Source organism: Penaeus japonicus, unplaced genomic scaffold (assembly GCF_977035675.1).
Source record: "Penaeus japonicus unplaced genomic scaffold, GWHDUDI00000001_assembly GWHDUDI00000033, whole genome shotgun sequence".
NCBI classification, from domain to species: domain Eukaryota; kingdom Metazoa; phylum Arthropoda; class Malacostraca; order Decapoda; family Penaeidae; genus Penaeus; species Penaeus japonicus.
Genome location: NW_028234435.1, coordinates 1,523,140 through 1,533,687, shown reverse-complemented (window position 1 = coordinate 1,533,687; position 10,548 = coordinate 1,523,140). Strand labels below are relative to the sequence as shown.

Here is a 10,548-nt window from a genome sequence, read left to right as displayed (position 1 = left end):
TTTCTCTCTTTCTCTCTTTCTCACTATCTCTATTTCGTTCTCTCTTTCTCTCTTTCTCTCTTTCTCTCTTTCTCTCTTTCTCTCTTTCTCTCTTTCTCTCTTTCTCTCTTTCTCTCTTTCTCTCTTTCTCTCTTTCTCTCTTTCTCTCTTTCTCTCTTTCTCTCTTTCTCTCTTTCTCTCTTTCTCTCTTTCTCTATTTCGTTCTCTCTTTCTCTCTTTCTCTCTTTCTCCCTTTCTCACTATCTCTCATTCGTTCTCTCTTTCTCTCTTTCTCACTATCTCTCTTTCGTTCTCTCTTTCTCTCTTTCTCTCTTTCTCACTATCTCTATTTCGTTCTCTCTTTCTCTCTTTCTCTCTTTCTCTCTTTCTCTCTTTCTCTCTTTCTCTCTTTCTCACTATCTCTATTTCGTTCTCTCTCTCTTTCTCTCTTTCGTTCTCTCTTTCTCTCTTTCTATCTTTCTCTCTTTCTCACTATCTCTTTGATCGTTCTCTTTTCTTCTTTCTTCTCTTCTCACTAATCTTATTTCGTGTCTCTCCTTTCCTCTTCTTTCTCTCTTTCTCTCTTTCTCTCTTTCTCTCTTTCTCTCTCTCTCTCTTTCTCTCTCTCTCTCTTTCTCTCTTTCTCACTATCTCTATTTCGTTCTCTCTGTCTCTCTTTCTTCTGCTTTCCCTCTTTATTCTGCGTTCTCTCTGTCTCTCTTTCTTCTGCTTTCCCTCTTTATTCTGCGTTCTCTCTGTCTCTCTTTCTTCTGCTTTCCCTCTTTCTCTCTTTCTCTCTTTCCCTCTTTCTCTCTTTCTCTCTTTCCCTCTTTCTCTCTTTCTCTCTTTCCCTCTTTCTCTCTTTCCCTCTTTCTCTCTTTCCCTCTTTCCCTCTTTCTCTCTTTCCCTCTTTCTCTCTTTCCCTCTTTCTCTCTTTCCCTCTTTCTCTCTTTCCCTCTTTCTCTCTTTCTCTCTTTCTCTCTTTCTCTCTTTCCCTCTTTCCCTCTTTCTCTCTTTCTCTCTTTCCCTCTTTCCCTCTTTCTCTCTTTCTCTCTTTCTCTCTTTCTCTCTTTCCCTCTTTCCCTCTTTCTCACTATCTCTATTTCGTTCTCTCTTTCTCTCTTTCTCTCTTTCTCTCTTTCTCTCTTTCTCACTATCTCTATTTCGTTCTCTCTTTCTCTCTTTCTTTCGTTCTCTCTTTCTTTCTTTCTTTCTCTCTTTCTCTCTTTCTCTCTTTCTCTCTTTCTCTCTTTCCCTCTTTCCCTCTTTCTCTCTTTCTCTCTTTCCCTCTTTCCCTCTTTCTCTCTTTCTCTCTTTCTCTTTCTCTCTTTCCCTCTTTCCCTCTTTTCTCACTATCTCTATTTCGTTCTCTCTTTCTCTCTTTCTCTCTTTCTCTCTTTCTCTCTTTCTCACTATCTCTATTTCGTTCTCTCTTTCTCTCTTTCTTTCGTTCTCTCTTTCTTTCTTTCTTTCTCTCTTTCTCTCTTTCTCTCTTTCTGTTTGTTTGTTTTCTCTGTCTGTTTGTCTGTCTTTATCTATCTATTTATCTATCTGTTTCTCTATCTTTTAATCTATCTATTTTTTCTACCAATAGTAGTAGTAATAAGAATGATGAGGATGATATTGATAATAGTAATAAACATGATAATACCGATGATAATAAGCATAAACAATAATGATAGACATAATAATGATTATGATGGCAATGATAATAATGATAATAATGATAATGATATCAGTAAGAGTACTAATGACATTGTTATTAATAACAAAGATGGTAACAGTAATGATAACAATTCCTTTATCATCTTCATCATCATATCATCATCATTCTCATCATAGCGATAAGAAAAAAAACGAAAACAATAATCACAATAAAGAAGTCAAAGGCAGTCCCTTCCAGAGAACTTTCCATACAACAACAAAAACAACCACAACAAAAACAAAAACAACACAAAAAAACAACACAAAAAAACAAAAACAACCACAACAACAATCAACAAAACAACAACCAAAACAACAACAAAAACAACCACAACAAAAACAACACAAAAAACAACAAAAACAACAAAAACAACAACAACAAACAACCAAACAACAACAAAAACAACATCAACAACCTAAACAACAAACAAACAACAACAAACCCCCTTTCAGACGGTGATCATCCCTGTCGCGACACACACCGAGGATGCAATGGAAGCAACATTTCAACGTCTTAGCAACCATTATAGGCAAGTCTTGACACAGGCTTTTCCCTAAGCAAAGACGCTCCAACTGACCTTAAGTTGAGTAAGTCTTAAGTCTGAGAAAGCTTCCAGGAACCTGTGTCGGGGGAATTATTTTCTGGATTTCTTGATTTCTTTTTTATTCTCTCTCAATTCTTTCTCTTTCTTTTTCTTTCTTTCTTTCTTTTCTTTTGGTTTTGTTTTGTTTTTTTCTCTGTCTTTTTTATTTTTTTCTATCTTTTCTTCTTTCTTTCATTTTCTTTCTTTCTCTCTTTCTTTCTTTCTTTCTCTTTTTAACTTTTATTTTCTTCCGTCTTTTATTTGTTTTTGTTTTTCTTTTTCTTTTTTTTATTTACTTATATTTTCTTGCTTCGAGGGATTTTTTCTTAGAGTTGTTGTTTTTTGTCTAATTCTTGATCTGATTGCATTCCATCTCTCCTCTCCTTTTCCCCCTTCCCTCCATTCCCCCTCCCTTCTTCCTCCCTTCTCCCTCCGTTCTCCCTTCTTTTTCAACCCCTTTTCCCCTCATCCTTTCCTTTTCCTTCCCCGTCTTCCATTCCTCCTTCTCCTTCCCATCATCTCCCCTTTCCTCCCACCCTCTGTCTTTCCTCTTCTCCTTTTCCCACTTCTTCCCCCCTTTCCCCTAACTTCCCTCCTCCTCCTTTCCTCTCTTACCTTCACCTTTTCCTCCTCCTCCCTCTCTTTCCCCCTCCCTTGCCGTTCCCTCCCCCTTCCCTTCTACACTCCCCCCTCCCTCTTCCCCCTTCCCTACTCCCTATTTCCCCCCTCCCCCTCCCTTCTCCCATTCCCCCTTCCCCCTTTCCTCTTTCCCCCGCCCTCCCATTCCTCCCTCTTACCCTCCCCTCCCCCATTCCCTTTTCCTCCTCTTTCCCCTCCCTCCTCCCCTTCCCCCTTCCTCCTTCCCCTCTCCCTCCTCCCCCCTATTCCTCCCCCTTCCTCCTTCCCTCTCCCCCTCCCTTAATCCGCCCCCGCCCCGCCCTCCTAAGTCCGCAACACCAACGGGAGGAATTGAAATTTTATGGGCCAGAAACTTCGTTCGTTACGACTTGCTTCGAAGAGCTGGAGAGCGGCACTTAACTCGGCAAAAAAGGAGAGAGAAAAAAATCCATACGCATTTTTAATTCGAAGCTTCATTTACATAGTTATCGCCCATGATGGATTTTTTTTGCGGTGTGTTGGGCGCGCGCGCGTGTGTATGGTCGGAGGGGGAGCGCGATGGCTGGCGCGTCGCGTGTGCGTGTGTGTCGTGGGTTCGCGAGCGCGGGGACTCGCCGGCGCGCGTACAGATTGTGCGACCCCTGTCGACCGGCATACGGGCGCGCGTTGCTGGAGATCGTGCTCCTGTTGGGGAACAGGCTCTGGCGCGGGGTGTTGTGTGGGAGGGGGGGGGGGGGGGGGGGGGGGTGGGGGGGCAGGGTGGGGGGGGGGGCGTTGCGGGGGTGGGGGGGGACGTGGGAGGGGGACGGGCGGGGGAGGGCGGGTAATAGGGGTGGGGGGGGGGGGGGGGTGGGGGTGTGGGGGTGGGGGGGGGGTAGTTAGAGGGGAGGGGGGGGGGAGGGAGGGGGGGGGAAGGGTGAGGCGGGGGTTCGGGCAGGCGGGGAGGGGGGTTGGGGGGGGGGGGGGGGGGGGAGCGCGGGGGGGGGTCGGCGACTGGGGCGGGGGAGCGGGGGGGATCGCGGGATGCGGTGGGGGGGGGCGCGGGGGGAGGGAGGGGGGGGGGGGGGGTGGCGGAAGGGGAAGGGGGGGGGGCGAGCGGGGTGCGGGGGGGGGGGGGGGGGGGGGGTGACAAGGGGGAGAGCGGGCGGAGGGGGTGGGGGGGGCGGGAGGGGGGGGGACGGGCCGGGGGGGTTGGTGTGTGTTGGGGGGGGGTTTGGGTTGTTTCGGGTTCTTTTTTGGTGTTTGTGGCCTTGGTCGCCCGTGTGGCGGGGTGGGGTGTGGGCGGGGGTGGCGGGGGAGGGGGGACTGGCAAACAGAATGGGGGTTGGGGGGGGTGGGGGGGGGGCAGGGGGGGGGGGGACGGGGGGGGAGGGGTGGAGACGGGGGGGGGGATGGAGCGGGGAGGCCAGGGTAGGGTGGGGGGGGGGCCGGTGGGGAGAAGGGGGATGGAGGAGGGGAGATGGGGGGAAGGTGCGGGAGGGGGGGGGAAGGTGGGGGGGGGGGGGGGGGGAGCGCGGGGGCGGGAGGGGGGGGGGGGTGAAGGTAGAGGGGGGGCGGGGGGGGGGGGGGGGGATGGGGGAGGGAGGGGGGAGGGCGCGAGGGGGGGGGGGGGGGGGGCTTGCAGGGGCCGGGGGGGGCGGGAACGACGAGGAGGGGGGAGGGGAGGTCCCTAGAGTGGGGGGGGGGCGGGGGGAAGATGGGGGGGGCGGGCCGGGGGGGGGCGGGGCGGGGGGGGGGGGGGGGGGGGGGGGGCGAGAGGATAGGGAGAGGCGGCGGGGGGGGGGGGTGGGGGGAGCGGGGGGGGGAGGGGGGCGGGGGGGGGCCGGGGGGGAGCGGAAGGGGGGGGAAAGGGCGGGGGGGACGAGGTGAAGGAGGGGCGTGCCGCGGGGGGTGACGGGGGCCGAGGCACGGGGGTGGGTGCGGCGCGGCGGAGGGGAGGGAGGGGGGCGGGGTGATGGGGGAGGGGGTGGAGGGGGGACAGGGGGGAGGAGGGGGGGGGGAGGGGGGAGAGCGGGGGGGGGGTGGTGGGAGGGAGGGGGCGGAGGGGGGGGGGGTGGGGATGAGTTGGAGGCGGGCTGAGGGAGGGTGGAGGGGGCGGGGGGGGGGGCGAGGAGGGGGGGGAGGGGGGGAGGGGGGGGGCGGGGTGGGGGGCGGCGGGGGGCGAGGGGCGGGGGGAGGGGGAGATGGGAGAATCGGGGGCTTGGCGGGGGGGGGGGAGGGGGGGGGGGGGGGGGGGGGGAGGGGGATGGGTGGAAGGATGGAGATGGGGGGGGGGGTGTTGGGGGGGGGGGCTAGAGCGCGGACGAAAGGGGTGGGGGAGGGGGGTACGAGGAGGAGCGGGCGGGAGACGGGGCGGGGGGCAAGGGGAGGGGGGGGGGGAGGAGGAGGGGAAGGGCATGGGATGGGGGATGTGAGGAACAGGGGGGTGGGGGTGGGGGGGGGGAGGGAGGGGGGGGGGAGGGGGTGGGCGGGAGAGGGGGGGGGGGGGGGGAAGAGGGCGGGGGGGGGGGGGGGGTGGGGGGGGCTGACGGGGGGGGGGGGGGGGGGGGGCGGCGGAAGGGGGGGGGGGTGCGGCAGGCACTGGGGGGCGGAGGGTGGGGGGGAGGGGCGGCGGCCGGCGGGGGGGGGGCGGGGGGGGGGGGGGGGGGAGCCGGGCCGGAAGGGGGCGGGAAAGGAGAGGGGAGGGGGCTGGGAAGGGAGGGGGGGGGGGGGGGCGGGGGGGGGGGGGGGGGGGGGACAGGGGGGGGAGTGGGGGGGGGGGTGCGAGCGGAGGAGGGGGGGGGGGGGGGGGGGGGAGGGGCGGGAGCCGTGGGGGGGGGGGCAGAGAAGGGGGTTAGTGAGGCGGGGGCGGGGGGCTGGGGGGGGGAGAGAGAGGGGGGGGGGATGGGGGCGCTGTGGTTGGGGAGGGCGAGAGAGGGGGTGGACGGGGGGGGAGGGCGGCTCAGGGGGAATGGGGGACTCGACGGAACGGGGGGGTAAGGGGGGGAAAGGGAGAGGGAGCGGGGGGGAAGGGGGGCGGGGCGGGGGAGGGGCGGCTGGGGGGGGGGGGGGAGCGGGGGGGAGAGGTGGCTCCGGGGGGGGTGCGGAGGGAGGGGGGGGGGGGAGATAGAGGGGGGGTGGGGGTCCAGGGGGATGGGGGGAGGAAGCGGGGGCCGGGAGCGGGCTGCGCGGCGGGAAGAGGGCGGGGGGGTGAGGGGGGGGGAAAGGGTAGGGGAGAGGGGGGGGGGGGGGGGGGGGGCGGAGGGGGCGGTGGGGGGGGGGCGGGTCGGAGGGCATGCGGTATTGGGGGGCTGTGGCGGGGCGAGGTGAGCGCGTCGGTGGGTTGGTTGGTGTGGGGTTGTGTTCCCACCCCGTCGCGGTGTGCAGGGGAGAGGCGAGGTGGTGGTAGGGGGGGGGGGAAGGGGGGGGGGGGGGGCGTGGGGGGCTTCGGGGGGGGCGGTGCGCAGGGGGTGGGGAGGGGCCGGGGGGTGGTCGATCACTTTGGGTGGGGGGGGGGGGAGGGGGGGGGGGGGCGCGTGGGGGGGGGATGGAGGGGGGGGGGGGGGGAGGGCGGATTGGGGGAGGGGGTGCGACGGGGGGGTGGAACGGGGGCGCCTGCGGGGGAGCGGGAGGGGGAGGGGGAGGGGAGCGGTGGGGTGGGGGGAGGGGGGGGAGGGGGGGGGGGTGGGGGAGGTGGGGGGGGGGGGAAGTGGGGGGGAGAGAGGGGGGGGGAGGCGGGAGGGAGGGGGCGAGAGATGGGGGGGGGTTGGGGGGGGTGGGGGGGGGGGGGGTGGGGCCCGGGGGGGGGTGGGGGCGAGAGGGGGGTAGGGGGGGGGGGGGGGAGGGAGGGGGGGGGGGGGAGGGCGCGGGGGGGGCGAGGGGGGGGGGGGGGGGGAGGGGGATGGGGGGGGGGGGGGGGGGGGGGGGGGGAGGGGGGTGGGGGGGGGGGGGAGGAAGGGGCGGGGCGGGGGGTCGGAGGGGGTCGGGGGGGGGGGTGTGGGGGGGGGTGGGGGTGGGATCCGGGGGGGGGCGTGATGGGGGGGGAACGGGGGGTGGGGGATGGGGGGAAAGGCGGGGGGCGGTGGGCGGGGAGGTAGGGTGGGGGGGGGAGGGAGAGGCGTGGGTGGGTTGGCATGGGAACGGGGGATGGATGGGGGGGGGGGAGGGGAGGGGGGGGGTGGGGGGGAGGGCGGGCGTGGGGGGGGGGGGGGGTGGGGGGAGGGGGGGGGGGGGGAGGGAGGGGGGGGGGGGGGACGCGCTGGGGGGGGGCGGGGGGGGGGTGGGGGGGTTGGCGGGGGGGGGGGAGGGGTGGGAGGGGGGGGGGGGGGAGATGAAAAAAGGGGGGGGGGGGGTGGGGGGGGGGAGGGGGGGTGAGAGGGGGAGGGAGGAGGGGGAGGCGCGAGGGGGGGTGGGGGGGGGGGCGGGGGGGGAGGCGAGGGGCGGGGGGGTAGGGGGGGGGGGGGGGGGCGGGGGATGAAGAGGCGGGGCGGGAGGAGGGGGTGGGGGGGGGGGGGGGCGAGGGAGAGGAAGAATGATGGATGGGGGCGCGGGGAGAGGGGGCGAGCAGCGAGAGGGGGGGACGGGTGGAGAGGAGGAAGTGGGGGGGGAGGAGGAGGGGAGGGATGAGGGGGGGGGGAGGGGGGGGAGGGGGGGGGGAGAGAGGGGGGGGAGTGGGGGGGGGGAGGTACAGATGGGAGTACAGGGAGGAGAATGGGTGGAGGAGGGGGGGGGGGGGGGCGGAGGGGGGCGAGGGGAGGAGGGGGGGGGGGCGGAGAGGAGGGGGGAGGGCGGGGGGGGAGGAGAGGGGGGGGGGCGGGAGGGGGGGGGGGGCGAGGGCGGGGGGGGGGGGCGGGGGGCCAGGGGTGGGGGTTGGGCGGACGGGTCTGTGGGGGGGGGAGGGGAGGGTGGACGGGGGGGGGGGGGAAGGGACACATGGGGGGGGTTGGAGGGGGGGTTGGGGGGGGTGGAGGGGGATGTGGGGGAGGGGGGGGGGGGGGAGTGGGGGGGGGATGAGGGATGTGGGTTGGGGGGGGGGGGAAGGGCCAGGAGGGGGGATGGGGGGGGAGGGGGGGAGGGGGAGAGGGGGGGATAGAGGGAGGAGAGGGGTGAGGAGGGATAGGGGGGGGCGGGAGGGGGGCATGGGGGGGGGGGGAGGGTGGAGGCAGGGGGGCGGTGGGGGGGCGGGGTGGAGGAGGAGGGGGGGGGCGGGAGGGGTGGGAGGTGGGGTGGGTGCTCGGTCGACGGGGCGGGGGGGGGCGAGGGGGGGGGGATGGGGGGGGGGGGGGGGCGGGGGGGTTGGAGGGGGGCGGGGGGGGCGGCGTGGGGGGGGTAGGGGGGGGGGGGGGTGGGGGAGGGGGACGGGGGGGGGGGGAGGAGGGGGGGGGGGGGGGGGCGGGGGAGGGGGAGGGAGTAGGACGGCGTGTATGGGGGGGTGGGGGGGGAGGGGGAGGAGGTCGGGGGGGGGGGGGAGGTGGAGGGGGGGAAGGGGTGGCGGGGGGCAGGCGGGGAGGGGGGGCGGGGAGGGTGGGGGGGGGGGAGGGGCGGGGGGGGGGGCGGAGGGGGGGGGGGGCCGGGGAGAGAGGGAGAGGAGATGGGGGGGGGTGGAAGGGAGGGGGGGGGAGGGGGGGGGGAGGGGGGGGGTGGGATGGGGACGGGGGGGGGGGGTGGGGAGGGGGGGGGGTGGGGAACACCCGACCCTCGCAGAACTACACACGAGGATAGGGGCGGCACCAAGACTGGGGTAAGAAATCTCAGGGGGGGGGGGGTGGAGCGGGACTCGGCGGGGGGGGGGGCAGCGGGGGCGGAGCGGGGTGGGGGGGGGGTGGGGGGGGGGGGGGGTGGAGGGGTGGGGACGGCGGGAGGGGGAGGGGGGGAGGGCGGAGGGGGCGGGGGGGCTGGGGGGGAGGACTGGGAGGGGGGGGTTGGGGTGGGGGGGGGGGCGGGGGGGGAGCGGGGGGGAGGGGGTAATGCTGGTGTGTCGTTTGGTTTTTTTCCGGGGGTTCCGGGGTGGTTTCTGGTGTGGTTGGTGTTTTTTTTGGTTATTTGTTTGTCTTTGTGGTTCTGATGTGGTTTGTGCTGCGGCATTGGTCGGTTTGTCTGGGCCTGTCTTGGATGCGGGTGGGAGGGCGGGGGGGTGGGGGGGGGTGGGGGGGGGGTGCTTGGTGTGCGTGTTCGTACAGGTGTGGAGTGGCGGGGGGGGGGCTTGGAGGGGTGTGGGTGTGTGTGGGGGGGGGAGGGGGTGGGAGGGGGGGCGGGAGGGGGGGGGGGGTGAGGGGAGGTTTGGCGGGGTGTTTGTGGTGCTTTGGGCTTGAGTGTTTGGTTTGTTTGTTCTTGTGTCTTTTTTTTTCTATCGCTCTTTTTCTTTCGTGCTTGTTCTCTCTCTTTTTTCTTTGGTAGTGGTGTCTGGGGTGGGGGAGGGATGTGGGGTCGTGTTTTGGCATGGGGGGGGGTGTGTGGTTGTGGGTGGGTTAAGGCTTTTCTCTTGTTCCTTTTCATTTTTTGTTTTTTTTTGTTTTTGTTACTTTCTGTTTACTTGTGTTGGTGAAATGTTTTCTATTGTTGGGGTTTTTTTTTCTTTTTTGGTTTTTGTTTTGGTGTTGTTTGGTGTGGTAGGGTTGTGGGTGTTTCCTTTTTTTTTATTGGTTTTTTCTTGTGTTTTTTTTTTTTTTTTTTTTTTTTTTGTTTTTCCCCTTTTTTGTTTTGTTTTTTTTTTTTTTTTGTTTTTTCGTTTCATCTTTTTTGTCTGGTATCGTGGGTGGTGTTGTGTACATTTGTTTTTTGTTTATTTTTCTTTTGTTTTTGTTGTTTTCATTGAGTTTATTTGTATTGTTTGGTTGGATTTGTCATGGTTTGGTTTTGTTTTTGTTCTTTTCGTTGGTTCTTTTTTTGTGTTGTTCGTTTTTTTACGGGGTGCCCTTTTCTGGGTTGGTTTTATTTTGTTCTGTCTTTGTTTGGTTGTGTTTCTTGGTTTGTGTTTGGTCTTTGTTTTTGTTTTTTGTGATTTTTTTGTTTGTGCTTTTTTCCTTTGTTTTTTTCGGCTTTTTTTTGTTTGTTTTTGTTTGTTTTTTTTTTTTTTTGTTTTCTGTTCTGTGTTTTTGATTTTCATTTTGTTTTTGTTGTCTTTGTGTCTTTTGTTTTTTTTCGTGTGCATTCCTGTCTTTTTGTCGTTCTTTAGTTATTTTTTTTTGGGTTTTTGTTCATTCTTTTGTTTCATTGTTTTTTTATTCTTGGGGGGTTGGTTTGTGTCGTGTATTTGTTTGGTTATTTAATTTGTGTGTGTTGTTTTTTCTTGGTGTTCTTTGTCTGCTGGTGTGTTCGGTGATTTGTGTTTTTTGTTTTTGGTTGAGTGTTTGTGTCTGGTAGGCTGGGAGGTTGGGTTTTGGTGTGGGTCTTGCGGGGTGTGGTGGGGATGTGGTCTGTGTCAGTTGGGTTGTGAGGGTGGGGGGGGTTTGTGGTTGTTGTGTCGTGGGGTGGGTTGGAGGTGGTCGTGTGGGGATTGTGTTTGTGGGTTGTCGTTGGGTGTGGGTTGTTTGGGTTTGGTGGTGGGTGGGTGGGGGGGGGGGTTGAGGTGGGCGGGGGAGTGGGTGTCTTTGTCTGAGGGTGGAAGGTGGTGTTGTTTCGGTTGTGTTGCCTGTGGGTGGGGCGTGGGAATTGGGTCTTGTTTGTGTTCTGGGGGGGGGGGGGT

The 10,548-nt window shown here is 62.0% G+C and overlaps 1 protein-coding gene across 1 annotated transcript; it reads right to left on the bottom strand.

Annotated features, from left to right (window-relative positions):
- Positions 1-2,278: 2,278 nt before the first annotated feature.
- On the bottom strand, positions 2,279-6,431 carry LOC147467756 (uncharacterized; the record flags this gene model as incomplete). The annotated part of the gene is made up of 3 exons (XM_086556592.1): positions 2,279-2,304; positions 5,305-5,386; positions 6,330-6,431. Coding segments are annotated over 3 exons (210 nt in total), but the record flags the coding sequence as incomplete, so codon positions are not given.
- Between the last annotated feature and the right edge of the window lie 4,117 nt (positions 6,432-10,548).